The sequence below is a fragment of the Typopeltis vanoorti genome, chromosome 18 (genome assembly GCF_054136105.1).
Source record: "Typopeltis vanoorti isolate ZY-2024b chromosome 18, IOZ_Tvanoo_1.0, whole genome shotgun sequence".
Taxonomy (NCBI): domain Eukaryota; kingdom Metazoa; phylum Arthropoda; class Arachnida; order Uropygi; family Thelyphonidae; genus Typopeltis; species Typopeltis vanoorti.
In genome coordinates this window covers 76649883-76673305 of record NC_143566.1, presented here as the reverse complement: position 1 = coordinate 76673305, position 23423 = coordinate 76649883, and the positions used below count along the sequence as shown (strand labels likewise).

The 23423-nt window shown below is 36.7% G+C and overlaps 1 protein-coding gene across 3 annotated transcripts in view; it reads left to right on the top strand.

The window, feature by feature from the left end:
- Nucleotides 1–3498, top strand: part of LOC150096825 (septin-7-like) — a 394847-nt gene extending 391349 nt beyond the window's left edge. For all 3 annotated transcript variants that reach the window (XM_090407845.1, XM_090407844.1, XM_090407843.1), the window contains one exon: nt 2025–3498. In XM_090407845.1, coding sequence (XP_090263971.1) covers nt 2025–2076 — 52 coding nt within the window. In that variant the 3' untranslated portion in view covers nt 2077–3498. The remainder of the gene's footprint in view (nt 1–2024) is intronic.
- Nucleotides 3499–23423: the final 19925 nt, after the last annotated feature.

Below are 23423 nucleotides of genomic sequence, written 5' to 3'. Positions count from 1 at the left end.
TAAACCTATTACCCTTATCCCATTCAGCTATCACTGTATAATAAAACGTGAGCAAGTTACTGAGGCATGATCTATCCATTCCTGTATTTTGCTTTTGACCAACTTCTCCAATACTTTGACGACAACTCCTAATATGCTGATTGGTCAGTAATTTGCAACAGTAGTCTTGGAGCCTCCCTTTATGCAGTGGAACTATTTTCCCCTCTTTCCTTGGGACTAACCCTGAGTTGAGACTTAGATTAAATAATATGTTCAAAGGCACTGACAATTCCTTTGCTGCTTCACGTAAGACTCGAGCTGGTATACCATCCAATCTCACAGATGTATTCACATTAAGGTTTTATAATATGCTTTTCGCCTCCATTTCATTCACCTCAGTTCCCGTATAAGCCATCGGTTCCCTCATTTCTGCAATATCACCGCCTGGATGATATACTCTTGCAAAGTGTTCACTTAGTAATTCTACCATTTTGGCTGATTCAGTTACCTTCCTACCATTGGCATTCCTTAAAATTATTCTGCCATATACATTTTTTCTTTTACTTGCATCATATCGAAAGAACTGTTTGGGATTCTCTTTAGCCTGCATTGCTAACTGCTTTTGCTTTTCTTACCACACCAGTTACTCTTCTGGCCTGTGCCTTGTACTGTTTGTGTGCCTGCAGGCCACCTTTCTGCTTGAATTCCCTTCACAATTGTTTCTCTTTTTGCAGCTCCAACTTAATGATGATATTCATCCATTTAACTCCCACTTGAATTAGTTTCTTGACTCTAGGTATGCAGTCTACCATTACCTCCTTCAAACACTCCTTTACCACTTCCCATGCACTATCAACATCCATCTCTTGCAGTTTTTATATGCCATGGCACTGATCCAAGCAATCTCCTAAGCTTTGTCATACTTACCAGCCCAGTAATTCCACATATACCCTGTCTTAACTGAAAATTCCACACATTTAGTCACTTCCCTTCAAAAAAGTTAGATAGGTTTAAAATGACTTTGCTTACTCCCTATAGAGAATAAGAGGCATTAGCAAATTTTTTATTTATTTTTATAGTCGTTTATTCCATGTAAATATCTTTGTGAATTGATTTTGTAAACTGTTTAGCAAATACACTGTTTTAATTAAAATCATGGAACCATAAATACCAAAATGAAATAAACTTAATTTGCTGTTTAACTCTGGGAAATTTTTACCCTTTCAGATGTTGATTTTGTTATAATGAACATTTCACACATTGACATCTGCCTTTCCTCTTTATCCTCATGAATAAAATTGCCTGTATGTCATTTTTTTTAATTTAGCTACCATTCACCACTACTCAACTGTTCTGTGCAATTCCTTCTGCTACAAAGGGTGACACATACACATCTAAGTGCTGAGATATCCCATGTCAGAAAATGCAAAAGCTCCTCTCTTTTTATTCTTCCAGTTCAAAATTTCTTTTAATAATTTCAAGTAAAAAATGCATCTATGTCCATTGCCAATATTATGATCAGTTTCTTCATTTTTAGATCTTTTAGTAAGTTTACTGTTGGAAGATTAATGCAATTTTATTAATTTTCCATCCTGAAGGATCAAGGTATTTCTCTATGTCTGTATTTTGAATAGCAATCTGGCTGTCAAGAGACAGCTTTGTCAGAAGCTATGCTACTATTAGGATATCTCGCTAGATCATGTAAGCGTGTATCATGGTGATGGAACTTGTATGCATCAAGTCCCGTCACTATGATGTTGCAGTGGAAATGCCATTGGAGTTAATTCCTTTTCCTTTTTGTTTTGCTGTTCCGTAGCTTCTAATAGAGCATTTTTATCATAAATTTTTGAAGGAATCATGTATGAATAATTTCCATGCCCTATTTTATTTTATATAGTTTTTAAATGACTGAATAATTCTTACAGTATCATAAACATTCAAATAATATTTTTTTTTAATCTTCTTTTGCTGTATTAGCTTCAGAGCTCTCCTTAAATTTTTGTTATTTATTTAAACAGAAGTAATCAAATTTTTCTTATTTGCAGCCCACTTGATGGAAAGGAAAAGAAAAAAGAAAAAAAGAAAGGTCTCTTCTAACATTTGTATGTATGTATGTATGTAGCACATGCATGATTTAATGGCATTTTGTGGCTAGTTACTCTCAGCAGCAGCAAGTCTGTCTTCCAACCAATTACCAACTTCTAGATGGCATGCATAACTAGACTGCCTGGAGACTGAAGCTTTGTTCAAGTGGCCTGAGGTTGATATACATCTAACATAAAGTAGCTCTGAGAGAACTTTGCTACCTCATCAGATGACCATCTCATTAGTCCCATCTTCCTTCATCATTGACTGTTTGTTATTTTAACTTATAGGACTTCAGCAGGCATGTATCCTGCTTTCTTAACAATAGTCACAGGTGGTGCTTCACATGTGTTCCTCTTTGTTTGTACGCTAATAATAATAGATGTACATAATGCTGGAATGAAGTAAATTACCTTCTGAAATGACTTAAAATTATTTCTCTCTTAATGGTGCATTTTTAATGTGCCAGAAAAAGCTTTCTTGCTTTTATTTGCATGCTGTGCTTATGGCTATGAAAAAAGGATAAAAAAAAATATATATATATATACATATACATAAATAAATAAGCTTAGTTGTATAAAAGTGGCATATAAAATGAAAAAGCATCTCACTAACCCTTTGTATAGGCTTTAAAGTAAATCACATTTTTAATTCATGAATTAATAAAATTTTCTGAATTCTTTGTAGATAAGAAAGGAAATGGCATGTGCAAATCTGTTGAGCATATTTTGATAACAGTTTATTTCAGGCTGCTAAAGATAGGAACAAACTTATTTAGAATATTGTTTTATGCAGCATCATTTAAATTTTATTCCCTAGCAATATAAACAGGCAGTCTATTAATTTGTTTCTGTGAGCTGTTATTATTATTATTAGAAAATAGGAAGATTGTTGTTTTCATTTTGTTTGGCCTGCTATATGCTTAATCTTAAAATTTATTCTCGAATGAATTAAGGAAGCTTTGACATTGGATGTAGGTGCATTAATGTAAAGTTATGTTTAATATTCAAATATTTTTAATTATTTTTATGTCATGTTGCTTTTCCTGAACTTCGTTAGTCATGTTTGTTCATTCAAAATATTTTGCAGACTATTTTTTTTTTATATATATATAATGTGTAAGTATTGTTTGTCTATATTGTATTATGTTGCACTAGATAATGACATGAGCCAAGAACAAACTCCATGCACAGCTGTTTTCGCTAACAGGTATTGTTTTGTGTATTCTTTTTGCACCATTTATATATATAAAGTTATAGATAAATACGGAAAAAAAATGTGTGCACATAAGTGATTTTGTATAATATAAATTAAAGTAATATTGTATTTGTGTACAATCATGTTCTAAAAAGTTTTGTATTGTTTATAAAAATCTTATAGTAGATGAGAATAAAATTAAATTATAATGTATTTCTTTAAAATTGGAGTCTATCAGTGGTATAGTTTATCATTTCCAGAATGAACACATTGTTCAAGTTGTGGCAGCATTTTACAAAGACACATAAAATAAATAATTTCCTTTTTTTTTTTTGGACTCTGTGAGTTATTTCATAGTTCTTTATTTCTATTTTCAAAATGTAATTTTCACATATCTTCTCTTTATTGTTATGATTAGATCAACCTCCTATACTGTCATTAAACTTACAGAGAATTCTGTGTGGAAGGTATCAGTCCTTCATATATTTATTCAGTTCCTTAAAAAAAATTCTCCCTTCTTTATTAACAACTTGCTTTCCAGTGTATCATTTATTTAATGAAATTTATTTAATTTCATAGTATAATATAATATCTCTCTTTCCACAAAACAAGCAAACTAACTTGAAGAAGACTTAATTAAAATACCCTGGTGTTTTTTTTTTTTTTTTTTTTTTTTTTTTTTTTTTTTTTTTTTTTTTTTGAATAGGCTATATATACTTGCTTTTACCCATTTGGATAAATGCCAAATAAGTAGTATAGAAGACTGTAGAGACAATATAGAACATGTATTAACTCTGGAGCACACACTGCTCTTGGGTACAGTTGGAGAGATGCTGTTAAGCTAGAAGACTTTTATGTTCAAGTTGTTTAGTATTCTTGTCATTTTGCTAAACAACAAAAAGAGGCATAAGATGCTCAGTTTCTGGTATGACAGGAGGCAGTTTGCCTTATGTCATCTATGCAGGAATTGGAGGAAAAGAGTGACACCAGGTGGTGGTCAGCTTTCTTTACCATGTTGTATACAAAAGATGATCCATCAGTATCTCCATAGATCTAGTCTGTGACTAATGAGACCTCTATAAATTGAAACAGTATTCACTATGGTGAAAATCTGAGGTATCCTCTGGTGAAGTCAGAATACATCAAAAGCACAGTCATTAAGTTATTTGAAGGTCTAATTTCTATTCTTATCAGAAATTTGGCTATAATTCCTTCTGCCACAAAGGTGGCAAATGAAAGTTTGTGTTCAGACCTCCCATAGAAAATGAAACCTCCCGTGGTTTTAATTTTCTGTGTTCCAAAATTTCTTTTAATACTTTCAAGACTGCAAATTGTTCCCAAGTCTTCAGTGGTCTCTGCTGTAGGCTTGATTTCCTGCAGTAACACTATTTGAAATAGTCTTCGCCAGACAAAGCAAAGAGATGCAAATGTGTTTTGTTATAAGCAACAATTTCCACTAATTTTTGATTTGCTTACCAGAATTCAGATATTCTTTGCCATTTGGTAACACATTAATTCTTTTTTTTAAAAAATATCTGTTTCAAATGGAGCAGATGGGAATGGATATAAGGCTAGTAGCATGGATAGGGGAATGGCTCACAGACAGACACCAGAGAGTAGTATATGGTGGAGTGGAATCTAGAACAATGATGGTGATTAGTGGAGTACTCAGAGTTTGGTACTAGGGCCACTATTCTTTAGTTTATATATCAGTGACATAGATAAAGATTTAAGAGGGAATATTCAGTTGTTTGCTGATGATACAAAACTGGGGAGAGCAATAGTTGATAAAGGTGATGTTGATAATCTGCAGTATGATTTAAATAAATTGACATTGTATGCAAAGGATAATGATTGTCAATTTAATGTTGCAAAATGTAAGATTATGCACTTCAAGTTGAAAAGGTTGTATATGGTGTATCCAAGTCCCTAGCCTCATCAAGATATTGATGAAGCTAGGGACTTGGGGTTTTACTGACAATCACAAACAGCCATGCCCATGGCAAGATTTGAACCCACAGCCTTTTGGCTGGAAAGGATATGCTAACCACTCGACCAACCAGGCCAGCAAATGATGGTGACAGGTCTGTGGAATTCTCCCAACAAGGATAGGTTGAAGTTTGTGGGTTACAAAGTTTAGTTGATAGGTGGAAAAGAGGGGATATGATAGAAACTTTTAAGATATTAAAGGGATTTTATAAAATTTATAATTTAAAAAAATGATCACAGGTAACCGATTGATTTGGAAGAAAATTGTAGATAGGAAATTAGTAATGATGTAAGTTTTTCATGTAGTACTATCATATCCTGTACACCCCCTGAGAATATGTGTCAGGAATTTGATGATATAAAATTGATGCAAGTGAAATTTTTCAATATATGACAAATAGGCAGAGAACTAGGAGAGCATCAGTGGAAGTTGTGTAAGAGTGTGGTTAGTAAGGGTGTGCAGACCAGATTTTTTGTGTGGAGAATGGTGAGTGAGTGGAATGGATTGCCACAATTGGTTGTGAGTTTACTGATGGTGAATGGATTTGAAGAGAGGTATGATAGGATTTGTGTGGAGAATGATTAATTTGGGTCTCACCACGATGCGTCTCCAGACTCCATGGAGATGACATAAAATAATAATAATATTAAATATATTTTTAGCTCTCCTGTAAGGAATTGTGACCATAACTTGTGCAAGTTTTCCCACTTCCAACACTATGACTTTTGACACCAAAATAATACCAAGTTTAATGATTTCTTCAATTTCTCATCTCTTCCATTGTCAAGGTTATTTTTTCTTGATCTGAATAGTTGTTCCATTTGAGTTACCAAAAAAGCATTCTTACTATAATGAATGCTTTTGTGGTTTGTTGCATTCAAAATCATCGCAAGCTACCATTTTTTGCAGTCAAAATCTAAATTTCTGCATGCATAGCCCATTCTTTCTAAGTCTATCATTATGCAAACGGTTGACAACATCTTTAACCCACCCACCCCTTTTCCCTAAAAAAAGTTCCATCATCTGTTAAATGTTTGATCTCTAAGTAGATTACTCTTTTTGGGCATCTTCACAGTTTGCTTCCCATTAGTTTCCCCTCAATTATTTTTAGGAGTAGCAATCATGGCTGAGGTTATGTCCTATCCATTTCAGTATTATCTGAACATTATCGAAAATTTTCTCTTCTCTTTTGTTTCTAAAACGTATGTTCTTTTCTCTGTCCAGTTCACCCCTTCTGAATCTCCTCCAGCACTACTTTAAAAATGGCATCTTTTATCTCTAACCATGAGTATACAGTACTATAATAGGAGATGAGATTCATTTCCTTAAGGATTTTTTTTCACATTGTAGGAGATAAGTTCTCAAACTGAAATATCACTTTATTTGTGACTATCCTTGATTATATTTCTTCTGAGCCTTTGATAATTTCTGTGGCTTTTCATGTCTGAATAAGTTTCTAAATTCCCTGAATTTAGAAACCTGTTCAATTTTATTGTTTTTAATAATTAATCTAAGTCCTATGGTATTTTTATTAGTCCATGTTCTTTTGCTGTTGTATGTAAATTATCATTACATGCAAGTTCTTTTTGCTTCAAGAGTTGATGGCCTTGCTATTTGCAAATCTTATAAGCTTCATCTTAATCTCGTTAATGTTTGACATACATTGTGACAGTTCTGTTGTTTGCAACCTCTGTAATTCCCAAATATTTATTATGAGACATCTGTTTTCTGTTTTTAGTAGATGTTTATAATAAGATCTGTTGATAAATTAAAGATTCCAAGAAATTATATTCCTGGTTTAATCATTTATCTAAGCATTAGAGGCTAATGACTTTACATCATTTGCCTTATTATCCCATAACACACAGCACACATCCTTTTGGGTGTAATGCTATGCATTATGGGAAGTGCCACTACCCAGACTGATTTACTTACCAAGGTAAGTTAAAATCAGAAAATCAAAAGTACCAAGGCAAATGATGTGAGGTCATTAGCCTCTGTATACAAGTAGCTCAGCTGTGACGATACTTTTACACACAGACTTTGTTTGCTTACACTTAGATAAAGAATTAAACCAAAAATATAACTTCTTGGCATCTTTGATTTATAGTATAACCAAGTGAAAAAACTTTAGAGATCTGTTAATATCTCCTGGACTGCTTGTTATGTTGAATTGAAAAGTCTCCTTCTTCGCACCGTTGAAGTCTACAAAACAAATGTACAGCTTCCTTCCTTTTATATTTCAGCTGGAAGTGAGCTTGTCAATCATGTACAGGTATGACATGGTTTTTTCTTCATGGAAACTCAGATTTTATATTCCACAAAACAAGCAAACTGACCAGAAGAACAAAACATAATTACCAGGCGTAATAGGTTGGCTTCAAAGCCTTAATTGCTTTGATTATTATCAATATAAAACAACTGAATCCTGATTTATGTCATTCTGTAGGTATTCTCGGTAATGCTTTTGCATCAGTTATTTCTTTTTTATGAAGACAGTGGAATAAATATATAGATGCCCAACTGATCTGTCTACAATCAGAATGGATGCTGCTGTTGATAAGTAAACAGTAGCATCCATTCTGATTTTAATATTTTTGAAGCATATGAGATATTGTTGATAGTCCTGAAATGGAGGCATCCACTAAAAATGTAGATGCCTCCATAAAAAAAAAAAAAAAAGGATGCATCCAGCAAGTCTTAAAAAAGCCTCTCTTTAACTTTGATTGCATTTGTATTTCCTTCTTTTCTCTTTTTCTTCATCCTTTTGACTTCTTTGTGCAATGAGTTGTTTCTTCTCTTCCCCCCCCCCATAAAGATCATCTACCATTTTAGCTTTGTTTTTACATTTCTTTTATTATTATTTCTTTCTTCTTCTGTATCACTGTTTTTATATATCCAGTGTTCTCGTCTGTTTTTTTTTTTTTTTTTTTTTTTTTTTTTTTTTTTTAAATCCCAAATTGTTCACTTTCTTCCTTTACTTTCTAGTAGCATCTCTAGCAGTTATAATTGTTTCTTATAGGAATCTCTGTCAGTCTTCTGTTATCTGCCCTCTTGACAGCTGTTTTTCTTAGTTACTATTGGAATATGCTTTTTATATCACTTAGTCTTAGAATTCCATTTCCCTCACTTCATTTTGCTGAACATAATCTCTTACGTTTCAACCTAGTTTCATCAAAATAGGCTGTTTTATATATATATATATCATTTTGTACTATTATGTAGTCTGTTTGATTCTTTTTTATCACCAGAATTTCTCCTGTTGTATCTTTTAATTTACTTTAAACCCGATATTTATAATCATAAGTTTTTCTTGTAGGCAAACACCTATAGCCATTATCCTCCCATTATGTTCTCCATACCATACATGAGTTAGTTTCCAATTAAGTTCTAATTAATATGTTCCTTCTATTTCAGGGTCACCATGGGTTGTTGGGGCCATGTCTATGCAAGTGTATATGGTGTTGAGGGTGACAAATGCAGAAGAGGTTATTCAACTAATGAGTGCCCATCTTGCTAAAAGCTATCAACCTGGTGTATGCAACATTGAGTTCACTGCTACCTCTCACTGAATGAAGAGACTCAGGTGGTGTATGAAGAGGAAGTATTAGAGCTGTTGCGCAAACTAAATAACAATTCAGCAATAGGGACTGATGGGAAATCTGCATGGGTTCTAAAAGAGTGTTCAGCTGAACTGGTTGTTCCTTTCACTAGGCTGTATAATTGGAGTCTCAGAACAGAGAAGATTCTGCAGGAATGGAAAGAACAATAATTCTATTGTACAAGGATGGTGCAAAGACTGATATATCCAACACTAACGACCAATCAGTATCTCAGAAGTGGTGACAAAGATTTTGGAAAAATTGGTTAGGGCTTGCATTCAGAAATGGGTTTACAGTAAATCTCTACTTTGCATTGAACAGCATGGAATTACTAAGGGAAGGTCATGTTTTAGCAACTTGCTCACATTCTATAATAATGTTACCATTGTACTAGATAAGGGGAATGGATACACCATGATACTTTTGGATTTTGCTACGGCTTTTGACACAGTACAGCATGAAAGGATGTTGCATAAATTGGAGAATATGGGTTTGGATTATAAAATATTAGCATAGATAAGAGGATGGCTGACCAACAGATATCAAAAAGTGGTATACTGGAGGATATGAGTGCAAGATTTAAGGTAACTAGTAGAGTATCACAAGGATCAGTCTTTAGTCCACTGTTATTCAATCTGTACATTAATGATATTGAGAAGGATTTGACAGGTGACATACAGCTATTTGCTGATGATGCATAGATAGCCAGGGTATTCAGGAATGCTACTGATATGGGATACTTGCAGAATGATTTGGATAGGCTGGAATTGTGGGCATATGAAAATGGCTGTCACTTCAATGTGATTAGATATCCAATATCGTATTATATTGGTGGGATTATGCTAGAAGAAGAAACTGATCAGGCTAGGGATCTTGAAGTGTTAGTAGATAGCAAGTTGAAGTTCAGAAGCCATGTAGCAAAGATTGCAAATACATCTAAAAAGATTATTTCAATGCTGAAACAAACTTTCACATGTAAAGATAAGGATGTCATTTTGCCTCTTTAGAAGGCCTTAATAAGACCTCACTTGAACTATTACACTCAGGTCTGGTATTCTGGTTTTCGTTGTGATTCTGATAAAGTGAAGATAGTGCAAAAGAGTGCATTAAAAATGATATCAGGATTGTAGAATACTGATTATGAAGACAGCTTGAGAATTTGTATACTGCAGATACTAGCAAACAGGAAAAAGAGATGATGATATGATTGAGACTTACAAATGTCTGAAAGAGTCATACAGAATTTTCAGTTAATGGAATTTTTCATTTTATGGAGGGTGGGAAAAGGATAAGAGGGCATCCTTGGAAGCTGAGAATGAATGCTGCTAAGAAGGAGGTTGAGGGCTAGATTTTTCTCTTACAGGGTGGTGTGTGATTGGAATGGATTGCCATTTGATGTCGTGTGTGCAGGCAGTGTGAATGAATTCAAGAATAAGTATGTGGCCTTCCTTGATCAGTCCCTGACTCCCTGGAGGTCTCTCTTAATAATAATATTGATGTATACACACCGGTGTCCAAAAACTAAGGATAAACTACATTTTTACCTTTATATGAAAAAAATGTTCATGACTCAGCCAAATGTGGACATAAATTTATTGCCAGCATACTAATAAATTATATTACACAAAAAAAAATGTGTTATAAATTTTGTACAAATTAAATCGCAATACATTTTTGGCAAAAGTTACGAATTTCCTAAGGACGTTGTTAAGAAATTAATGTTACAGTGCTTAAAGAAAACTATACAGAGAGGCATTTCAGTATGGAATATGTCCACTCTGAACTGCGATGCAGCTCTCACAACGTCATATCATGCTTAACACCAGTGATTCAGGGAATCTTGAGACAAACTAACCCACTCCTTCTTCAGAGGAAGGATAAGGCTCCCTCTGAAGGAGGAAGTTTGTTTTCTGGAGGGGAAATTTTGAACAGCAGTGCATCTCCCTGTTGCATTCCAAACATGTTCTATGGGGTTGAGATCTTGGGAGCATGCTGACCATTTGATTTGATTAATATCCTCAGGTCTCCAAAAGTATCTCCACTGCTCGCGTACAATGTGATATGGAATTGTCATCCATAAAAATGAATTCTTTGCCTACAGAGCAATCAAACATGACATTGAAGAACTTCATTGCGAAATTGTTCATCAATCAATAGTCCCTTTTTTCCAGCACTTGTAACTTAGTGCATTCATTAAGCATAATGCATCCCCACACCATGGCCCCAGCACATCTATTCCTTTCAAGAACATTCTTGCGATAGTAAGCAATACTACTTTCACACCAATCGAGTGTCTTCTAGAATGAGAGGAAAGATTAAAATGACTCATCTGTAAAGAGTACATTAGCCCACTGGTGTCTTGTCCAGTTTTTCTGAATACAACACCTCTGAAAATGTGCTCTACGATAAGCTGTAGTATGCCTACTACTCGCAGATGTCTTGTCACAGCTTATCAAGATATCTGCGTACCTGTGCTTGAATGGAGCCGACTTACCATGGTACGTTGATTACATTTTGCTGTTACAAAAAATCTGTCTTCGTGCTTTATGATAGAGCAAGGATGACTTCTTAGCACACATCTTGAACACATTCAATTGGTTTGAAATGCTGCCTAGAGCCTGGATACAACACCATGCGAGATTCCAAACTGTCTGGCAATATCAGGCAGCCTTCTTCAAGCTTTCCAATAATTCTTCCCTACATGAAGTCATCTGGATGATGTCTTTGAGACATTACAAGACATCCAAGTTTGAAATTTTATTCCCTCACAGAAATAATTTCCTTCAAACACAATTTGCTTAGTTGCAGCCTTTTGCCTTTTATTCTGTTGAGTGCTACTACGTAACCCCTTTGCATATGATTTGAAAATTTGAATGTGTACCCACTTTCTATACAGAATTGTCAGTTATACAAATTACCACAATCTGATTTGTCTGAGTTTGCAGTTGTAATCTTCAGAAAGTGTTTATCCTTAGGTTTTGGACACCAGTGTACTTACATGTATATTGCTCCTAAGTGAATTGTCATTAGTCTGTGGTCGAGTATTTGGATGCTAGTTACTTCTTTTTCACCTGTTTTAAATATTACAATCTCTCCTTGCGTGTACCATCTGCTGTGTACTCTTCTAATTTTGTTACTTAAAATACCTCCTTTTCATTATCCTTGTCTTTTTTGCCTCTTTATAAAGACGTCACTGGGACTCAGTGTTATGAACCGAATGTTGCATACACCAGGTAGATAACGTTTAGCAAAATGGCTACTGATTAGTTGAACAGTCTCTTCTGCATCAGTTCACCTGCATACTATCTACATTCAGCAGAGTGATTCTTTCATATTCATTCTTTCTTTTACTTGTAGCATAATGATAGAATTCTTTTGGATTGTCTTTAGCTTGCAGAGCCAGTTATAGTTTACCAGTTAGCCAGTTTACATCCGTAGACTTAGCTTTCCATACAACAGTTGTGAATTCTTGCCTACTGCTTATAATTTTCATACCTAACATCCTTGACATTGTCAGCATCCAGGAATGCGTTTGTAGAGCTAATCTCAGGTGGTATGGTCACTTAAACAGAATGGGCGAGGAAAGATTAGCAAAACAAGTGTTCTCTGCCAGGTTGGCAGCAAAACGACCCAGAGGAAGACCAAGATATAGGTGGATTGATATGGTACAAAGTGCCTTAGACGATAGAAATATAAGATCTGATAATGTTGGAGTCTTGACAAATAACAGACTGATTTGGAGGAAAATTGTAGATAGGGAGTTAGTAATGATGTAATTTTTTTCATGTAGTACTATCATATCCATGTACCCTCATCCAGGAATGCATTTGTAGAGCTAATCTCAGGTGGTATGGTCACTTAAACAGAATGGGCAAGGAAAGATCAGCAAAACGACCCAGAGGAAGACCAAGATATAGGTGGATTGATATGGTACAAAGTGCCTTAGACGATAGAAATATAAGATCTGATAATGTTGGAGTCTTGACAAGTAACAGACTGATTTGGAGGAAAATTGTAGATAGGAAGTTAGTAATGATGTAATTTTTTTCATGTACAGGGTGTTCGGGATAAATTTGACATATTTATAATTAATTATATTTTTCCGTAAGTTACATGTATTAACACACACTTCTCTTCATTTAAAAGTTTGGACCCTTCTTCATTCATATACAAGATGTCAGAAAGGATGGATAGCTGGAACCCACCTGAATCATGGAAGAGAATAACTTGTATCATGATGATTCGTGCCCGCCATCAAAATAAGGATATTACGACTGCTGCCCAATGCTCCCTGAATACAGTAAAAACAATCAGGCATGAACTAGAGACTTGCAATGGTGACTACGAGGATGTAGCAAGAAGAAAGATCCCTAGCAGACGATCTGATTGCGTTCGTACAGCAGAATTCCTCGCAAATCTGCAGGAACAGGTGTTGAAGAACCCTGGCATTGGAATTCGGGCTTTGTTCGTGGAGTTGCTAACTGTAGTCAAGCCCTGGATAACAAGGGTAGCCAATGGTAGGCCGTATGTATGGCAGCAGGATTCGGCCCCTTGCCACACCTCTGGGAAAAGTCAAAAATGGTTGTCTGAAAATTTCTACGACTTCACCAGTCCAAATGTTTGGCCTCCAAACTCCCCAGACCTTAACCCCATGGATTATTTTGTATGGGGCGCAGTTGAAAAAGACACCAATCGCACTTCCAGTAATACAAAAGCCCAGTTAATGGATAAAATTAAAACAGTTTTTGCGGCCCTTCCCAGGGAGACTGTAGCATCAGCTTGTTCGAGGTTCCGAAGCAGAATTGAAGCTGTGATCGATGCTAATGGTGGTTATTTTGAGTAAATCTTGTTGATAGTATTGTAATTAACTCTGCCTGTAATGTTTTTTTGTCAATTCATTAAATTTAATAGATACAAAGAAGATTTTCTTTTTCCTTACGAAACTGTCAAATTTATCCCGAACACCCTGTAGTACCCTCAAGGGGTGTACATGGATATGACAGGAATTTGATGATGATGAAATCCTTATGCACACAACATTCCTTCCACATCATCCTTTTCTTACGAAATCTCTTGCTTAATTAGATTACACATGCATTTCACTCCTACCCTTATTCTTTGAACTCTAGGAACACATCACATTCTGATATTGCATCATTTAAGTACTTTTTAAATACTTCCCATGCACTGTCGATATTCTTTCAATCCAGCAACTGTGATATTATGGTGCAGAATATACTCCTCAGGTGGTCATAATTTCTTGCTTTGTAGTTCAGCATTTAACCTTTTCTGAATGGAACATTCAGAAATTAGCTGTTTCCCAAATACTACATGATCACTGTCGCCAACCAGAGACAGAATAATTACGTCGTTAATTGAAACTCCCTCTGACACTAGAACCAGATCTAACACTCTTTGACCTCGAGTTCCTTCTTTCTCATGCTTCTTGGGGAAGTTGCCTCACAACAGCTCAATAGATTCAATTTCATTCTTCTCATGAGATTTCACAGTTGCCCAACCAATGTTATGCTGCTAATATCATTAGCAGCATACCCACCTCCTCCCCTAAACTGTCAGTCCTTCTTAAAAATACTGTACCTTTTACACTCAATACTAGTTAGTATGCCTGCTTCTAATAACCAGGTCTCACCAATAGCAACAATTTGAGGTCCCAACATTGACCAAGGCAACAAATTCTACCCTTTTGTTTCTAATATTTCTAGTATTCATGTACAGATATAAGTCACCTGCATGCTTTTTGGTATCCTCTTGGTTTTAGTTTGTTTGACACAGTTCGATAATTTGCAAATCTCTGTTCTTATCTAGTGCTTTTCTTATATGGACATCTTTGCAGGTCCAAACTAGACAAACACAAAATTGTTCTCTCCTCATAATCATTTCCATAATAAACCCATTCCCTTCATTAACACAGTTACATAACAATGTTGCTCTTACACACAGATTTTCACTATTCTTCCCATCATAATTCAGCTTCCCTCTTTCTCTGTGTTAGGTCTTGAACCAATTAACAATTTTAAATATTAAAATTAATTTTTAAAAAAAGTAAGCTACAGGGATTCTTCCTGTTGGTTGGTTTTATATATATAACACCATACCCAGGGCCGGCTGGTGGCGTGTGCAGTATACACAGGCACCGCAGAAGAAAAGGCACCTAAAAGATGTCAAAAAATATGAGATAAAAGTTTAAAACGAACAACGAATGGTACATATAATTATGAATGTACGTCGTCTTCCGTTCGGACCCCTTCAGATCTTCCCGGAAACGAACAAATAAATTCTGAAATTGTATCCTGGACCTGATTATATCACTAATTTTTGATTAAAATTTACGAAAATATACCTAAAATAGTTCTTTATTTTTTGATGTATCATAAATCAACCTGTGATTAATTGTTGAGTTCCGTGTAAAAAAAAATTTGTATAAGCAGGACTAATCCGTAGGTAACATTATACTGTAAAGCGGTTTTCATTTGTTTTTCATTTCCTGTTCGTTTTATTCACACTTTATTCAAAAAAAACTTTTTTGGAAAGACACTGAGCATTAATCGCACACACAAGAAAAAGACTAGGTGCTGGCACTGACCATACCCACACACAAACAGTTGCAAAACAGTACATCAGTGTTATATGCAAACATGAGAATAAGAAAGAAGGGATATATTGAAGTATTTCTTGAGCTGCTGAAAGTTGCCGACTTCAGGAAGAGAGAGTAAGGGATGCTGTTCCAAAGAACAGATGCTGATCAGTGAAAGAGGAAGAACAGCAGTTGGTTCAGTAAGTTTGAGCATTTTGGACAAAATGAGAAGTAAGAATTATTTCTGTTATTTATATTTATTTAGTCGGATAGTAAATGTATGTAGCAGTGGAGGAATGATTGTGTCCCATTCAGTAGAACAGTTCAGAACGAACAGCAAGGAAGCTGGCAACCCAGTTGCGGAGGGCAAGATGGTAGTTTGCTAAGAAGGTCTCTGTGCCAGATCTGATCAAATCTCCCTAGAAACATTGAGGGACCACTTGAGTTTCTCCAAACCTTTCCGTGCTTGTATTCAAAGGTGGGTGGTGATAGCCAGACATCAGGCAATGATTATCTGATTAACAAACAAATAGTAAACAAATTGCCTGTTGATGAACTTCTTATTGATTTTTGAGAGAGCTGAATGGCACAATAGTTTACTGACTTTTATCCTCTTTTTTTGAAACACGTTTGAATATAGGCTTGTTTTTCCATGCTAAATTGAAAAGGCAGTAGATAGTTAATTCTGGAGAGCACAAGTTTTAATACAATTGGAGAGATACCATTAGGATCAGATGACTCTGTATATAACCTGTTCAGGATTCTTCTGATTTCTTTCTGTAAAGACTGAGAGAGGCATGCATTGAACAGTTCTTAGTCCAGTTGGGATACTTGGTAATCATTCTTCTCCTTCAGGAATTGAAGGAGATGACCGATGATAGTGGTTTATCTTTAAGTAATGTTACAATAGTACCATCTGGCTGTGAGATTGGTGAGAATATGCATTGGCAAAAGTTGTCCCAAGAGAGAGAGGCTCTTTCAGAATCAGATTTAGATTTTTAAGTAGTTTTTTTGTGAGATGCGGTGTAGGTTGAATATTTTTCTTAGACTTCCATGATAGACTTATTGGAGAACCAACCTTTTATAGTGATCGAGAATGTTATTTATTTCATCTGAGCAGATGTTTGGATTATGAGAATAGAAACAGTAATTTGAGCATGCAGAAGAGGAGCAGAAGTCATGGAATTCAGCCACATTTTTGCACCTTTGTAACACCAGAGGAGAGGAAACTGAGAATGGCTTGGTTTAGGGTATTCCATACTAAGTGTATGTGAAAGGAGAACTGACTTTAAAATGTGTTAAAGTCAGTTCTTTAAAACGTCAAAAGTGTTAACAGGATGGTGAAGATTATCTGATATTCTGGTGGGTAGATGAACTATCTGGGTTACATCATTGACAACAGCAAATATCAGCATTCCTACTAGCTCAATCAGTACTTTGAAGAAAGGAAGCCAGTTTATGTTGTGGAAGCCCCAAAGCTGATCTGGAAGTTCCAAAATACTCCAACAGTGAGGAAGATTGACCTTAAAATATCTTGATTGCAGAAAATGAAGTTGAGATATGTTATCAGATAGGTCAAAGTGGTTGTCAGAATTTGGAGAGCAATAGAGACAGTGAAACAAATGCAATACAGTTTAGAGTAGAAATTTTTTCATCCAGAGCAGATCAGACAGAAGATTCAAGGATTAGATTCAACTCTGACATGGGGTGTTAGTTCTAGTGACCGCACACATGCTGTTTTTTTGTGACAAAAGGAATTGTTAAGAATAACGTCTAGTTTGGATGGTTATAGGTGGTGCAATCATTTAAATTGCTTTAGGTCACAGATGTTGGAAGTGGATATGGATTTTTTTTTTCATTATTAATTGTGTTTTTTTTTTTAATAGTAGGGTTAGCAAAAGATGCCATGTGAGAGCAGGGTCAGGAATACAAGAATCTGTTGATATTCTTCTTGAAGATTGTAGTCCTTTGGAAATGCTTCATGAGGTAGACTGTTCCACAGAACTGAGGTAGAAGGAGTGAAAGATGACTGAGAGTAGCAGGTTCAATGAGTGTGCAGTTTGAAACTAAAAGGATGCGGAGCAGTTGTAGTACAAGTTCTGTAGATCTAGCAGAAATACGAGGTATAATGGATGCTAGTTCTGCTGAACAGTAGCCATGGAAATATCTGTAGAAGAGACACAATTCAGAAGTTGATCTTCTATGGGATAGTGGCTGAAGAGAGTCTGGAGGAGAAGAGAGATTTCGTTTTGACTGTTGAGCTCAGCATTATCAAAAGTAAGTGGAGAGGATCTGAGGTGTTTTTTTATGGTAAAAAAAACCCTGCATTTTGGAATCACTGGAGTTGACTAGGTTGCTTTCACCCCAATCATGAAGAAGATCCTTGAAGCATGAGATGTTTCAGCACTGCAAGGCCTGTCATATGAGAGTGTACTATCATCAGCAAAACTATGAATACATTCTGCAGTCAATGAGAGCAGGTCATTTATATAAATCAGGAAGAAGGTGGGTGAAATGACAGAGCTCTGAGGGATACCGGCATTGACAGGAAAGTCTGAGGAGAGAATACCAATCACTGAGAGAAAACTAGCGATCCATTTACACAGGGATGAAGGCAGTCCAAATGATGGTAACTTGTGAGAAAGCCCTCGGTGCCAGACCCTATCAAAAGCGTTGGAGATATCAAGAGCATTAGCCCAGGTTTCTCCAAACCTTTCCATGGAATGGGTCAAAATGTGAGTGACATAGGCCAGGAGATCTCCTGTGGATCTGGAGTGGTGAAATCCATACTAGTAGTTACTAAATAGATAACAGTTCTCAAGGTATTGAAGATGCTGACTGTTGATAACCTTCTCCATTACTTTAAACAAAGCTGATGTAAGATCAGTTTGATGGTAAACATTTATCTCCTCTTTTGGGAACTGGTTGTATATGAGCTTTCTTCCATGCTGAAAGGCCGATGCCAACTGAGTACAGTTTAGTGTAGATGATAGAGAACACATGTTAGTTCGAGTACATCTCTTGAGTACAATTGGCTGAATTCCATTAGGACTGGCTGCCTTTGTAGAATCCAAGTTATTCAAGATTCTTCTGATGTCTTTCTGGTTGAGGGTCACAGAAAGCATGAGATGTAACACTCTAGGCAATTACCTCCTTTCTCAACAAGGAAGGAGGTAATTTGCCATGGTCATCTAGTAGGCATTGGAAGAGAAGAATGAAGCCAAGACATCAGCCTTATGTTTGGGTGATGTTACAATGCCACCATTAAGATGACATAGAGGAGGAAGCACAGATGGAAAGTTGCACCCGAAGGCCTTGGCCAGGGACCAGAAAGTATGACTGCTGGTGGCACAAGCAGCGATTTTCTACATATACCTTTTTTGAATTAAGACTGCCCTTTTAATGGTGGTTTTACAACTATTGCACGTGACTGTGTGAGCTGTGAATGAAGTTGGTGTTCCGGTCTCAAGTCACTTGTGAAAGGCTGTTTGCGTTCCTTGGACATCCCTAGCACTTTTTAGATAACCATGATTTAGACAAGGGTTGGGGAATTTGAACAGGGTGAGGAATGAAAGTTTCCATTCCAATATGGATTATTTTTGTAACAAATCTGGATCTGAAGAATGAAAACTGCAGTCTACCCATAGAAAAGAGAAATAAGAATCATGTGTCTACCCACTTGACATTGTTGTAATGCCAGAGCACACAAGGTAGTGAATGGCTAAAGGAAGGATGTTCCATCAGAGATGAAACTTGGATAAGATTATGGTCTGAATTGCCAAGAGGAGCAGTCACTTAAACAGAGTACCTAGAAGGAGAACTAGTTAATTAAAGATCTAGCATTTTGGATGAGCAAAGAGAATTGTGAGTAATTCAGGTAGGGAGATGAATGATCTGTTTTATGTCATTGCAATCTGCAATAAAATTGAATATTAATAGGTCAAGAGCAACAGCACAGGTTTTTCAAAAACTTTGCATAGAATAGATCAAAATGTGAATGATATAGACCAGTGGTAATGTGGAGGAAGAGCTAAAGAGTAGAGGCCAACAAGAAAACCCAGTCTCTTGTTGGCTTCTGCATACCAGCATATTTGGAATCCCTTCAGGTATGATCTGACAATGTAATCAGTGGCCAGTCTGCTGAACCATAGTATTATGCCTTTGTTGTGAGGGGGGGCGGTCTGTAGCATGCCTTTGAAGGGCTTCACCCACACTACATATGACGCCCTTGCGATCACCAAACTTGACACTAGCCACTTCAAGCTTTCAGTGAGCAAAGTAATAGTGGTGTTTTGCATTGAGAGTCATCTAATCTATCACCTGGCAGTCTAATTGGCATTTGCTCCAGCTAGGAAGATATGCTTTTTTATGACAGCAATACTCACCAGATAAACTAGTGTCCTGTTTGTGGAAACAAGCTACACCATAAGAAGGTAGAACCTGGGAGAGGATATATATTGCATATCACCAACCAACTATTCAGTACTTTACAAGTGGCACCATAAAGATATTTAACTCAGGCATTCTTTTAAGGCACAGCTGGTAAGACCTGTAATAATGCATAGAAAAAAGTATATATCATAAACAGATAAAATATGAAATTAGGCAGAAACAAAGTTCCAATAGAGAAATATTAGACTGATGGCTTAAAAATTCTGTTTTATTATAGTAAACAAGAATAAAATATCCAATAAAGATTAAGTGCAGAAAATTCCCTTCTCACTCCTCACTTATCTGCAAAGGTCATTAGATGCAATTTCTGCTTACCTTAGCTTCCATATTTCTCTCTCATCCAGATGACAACACTTAAAATAAAGCTGACATAGAATCATTATTTTTTGCAACTCCTATATAAACAACCTTGCTTAAAGCAGGAAATATCATGCTAACTGATTATTGCACATATCAAATTTGCATTAAGCAAGGTTTTCCTGTACTCCATCCTGCTCATTCAACAAACCATGCAGTACTCAGTCATCCCAAGCTTCGAGATCATCTTCTACCAGTGCTTGAAACATTAATCAATGTACCATCCTTCAACAGTGTGAGGACAACCTGTTCACCTTCAATGCCACAAAACTCAGTCTTGCCTTTTCTCTTGCAAAAGACTTCTCAGCTCATCCCTCACCCAACTAACACACAAATTGCCAGACCGGATGAAATCTCTCTCCTTCAGCTGATATTTAACTCCAGCCTCTTCTGGCACAAAGCACAAGCACATTACATCCATAGCTATTTCCAGCCTGTAAAAAAATTAGACATTCTTTCCTGCTCTAGACACTGCTTTTTACTCTGTACAAATTCTAAATTTACCCATCCTTAATTTGAGTATTGTATCTAAAAATTTATCAGTGCTATTCAGAGGCAAGCAAGCAATTTGGCTCATTGAAACATATGCAATAGGAAGCAAACAGTGCTTGGATTTTGGTATGGCAGGAGGTCAGCTTTATCTTTTGGTGAAGTAACAGTGGTGCCATCAGGAAGAGACAGAGGTAGATGTGCAGGAATACAGAAGTGGCATCTAACAGCCTTAGCAAGTGACCAAAAGGGACAGCTTCCATTTGGACAGAAGATGAGTTTTCTACTGGTGGCCTTGATGAAACTGGTTTCAGATCTACTGATGACTGATTTGCATGCTTTGGTATAGGCAGAGAGCATGAAGCTGGAGTTCTTGATGCAAGCCACATGTGATAAGCTGAATTTTTTTCTTTGACTGTTTTGACATATTTCTGATTGAACCAGGATTTGAAAAGTGGATGGGATTATGGGTTGCATAGGGGATGAAGGTCTTCATACCAGTGAGAATCATTTCTGTGACTCGTTCACAGCAAGTGTTAGGGAGAATGGAAGCAATAGTCAGATCAAGGAAAGGAGGAGTAGAAATTCTGGAGATCATCTCAATTGGCTCCTTTGTAGTGCCAGAGGATGCGAGGTCAGGAGCAGTTGGAGGAGGGACTATTCTATGAGATTGTGGTCAGAGTTGCCAAGAGGAGATGTGATCTCTATGGATTATCTGGAAGGAGACTGGTCAAAAAAGATCCAGATTATTTGGAGAGTGAAGAGGGTAATCAGGGATTCAAGTAGGTAGATGTACAATTTGCAAAGATGTGCAAAGACTTCTGATTGTTGTTCTGCTTGGTCAGTATTGTTGGAGTAGGGAAACCAATTGGAATTGTGGATAGTGAGATCAGCCAGAAAGATGACCTCACTATTTGGAAGCTGGGTTGCAGCTGGTCAAGTTTCATGGAAAGGAATGTGAAGAGATCTGAGTGGTTATTAGTGTTTGGAGACCAGTAAAGGCAACAAATTAAAGTTACTGAATGGGACAAGGAAGCCTTGAGCCAGAGAAGGTCAAAAGCAGGGGATCTTAGTTAACCATTCCCTCACAGGCAATGTCAGATTTCACAAAGAAATGCCCCTGTCCTGAAATGAATTGTGAAGTGTGTGGTTTGGGCACTAGGGTGGACAATAGTAGATGTAGCTGCTTTCTGGGTTTCTGTCAGAAATAAGATGTCTGGTCTGAAGACTGCAAGTGATGGTGTTTATATTTATGTTAATGTGATGAATGTTAGTAAAGTGGATGTAAAAGTGTGATGGGATTAGTTTGAGAGAGATTCACTTTTGTCACTGTTATTGTTTATGAGTGTCTTCATAGGTTTGATCATAAGTGTGATGAGATGGAAGAATATAGTGGGGATATGCAGTAAGAGAAGAAACTCTTGGACATGACTTCCATACAGAGAGAAACCAGTTTCAGTGCCATGACGTGGCCTCAACAGTGTCCCTCACATACTACTTGGACAATCTCTCCAGGTATGACCTGGCAGAGTATGTGGCAGCGGGATTATGCACCAGTTGATTAGGAAGCCTCCTGACTCATTACTGACAGGTTCGGACCCATGCACTGACTGGCAGCCTGCCTGTGTACCACTGTTTTAACTGCTGTACCCTCAAAATGGAGGAGTTTCTGGGTCTCTAAGTATGTTGGTCATGGCCTTAAAAGGTATCATTCACACTGCACGTATAAGAGGGGGGGGGGAATTGAATCCAGAATCCCTGCTCTGGAGACCAAACATAGCATTTGCCACTTCAGATCTTTAGTAAGGTGGGCAGTGGTATTTCACTGGGCGATGAAGAACATTTACTACCTAGGTGTCTAGTTGGCATTTCCTCCAACTAAGAAGGTATCCCTTTGTAGCAGGTACACTTGCTGGTTTCACCAGAGCCCTTTTTTGTGGAAACAGGAAGGTTGACTCGCTAGGGAGAGACTATATATTACACATCCTTACCATTATGCCCCAGGTGATCTACCTAGAGCATCCCAGACATGATCAATAGGATTAAGGTCAGGAAACCTGGATGACCAATACAATATGTACAATACGTACACCACAAGCTTTGCTCAATGAGGACAAGCATTATATTCTTGTAGAATAAATGTTTTCATTAGCTCTTGCATATAGATGAACATAGGGATACAGAAACTCATTTCTACAAGTTGCAGCGTTCGTGGTTCTACCAGGAAGCAAATACAGATCAATGCATCCACCTAATGAGATGCCTTCCCAAACTATCATACTACCTCTGCCATAAGTGTCCCTTCCCATGTCTTTGGTTCTCTCTCTCTCTAGAGAACCAAATGTTAGTAAAGTGTGATGTGACTTTTTTGATGGGATTAGTTTGAGGGAGATTCACTTTTGTCACTTGTACTGCTTTGCAGAGCCAATCAGGACTCGTTTGTAGAAAGTACCAACCTTCCCCTCCCCCATTGGTTCAGTTGATGTAGAACCTGGCCCGTTTCAAATGTTCTCTCCTGTGATGTAGGAATAAAGGCACACAGACTACTTGTCAGCTATCATACAGACCACCTTCATGATGTCTTCTGCACACAGTGGAAGAAGATACCAATGTTCCTTTGGCAAACATAAGGTCAGGTCAACCATACATTTATATAAAAAAATGGATACAGTAAAAA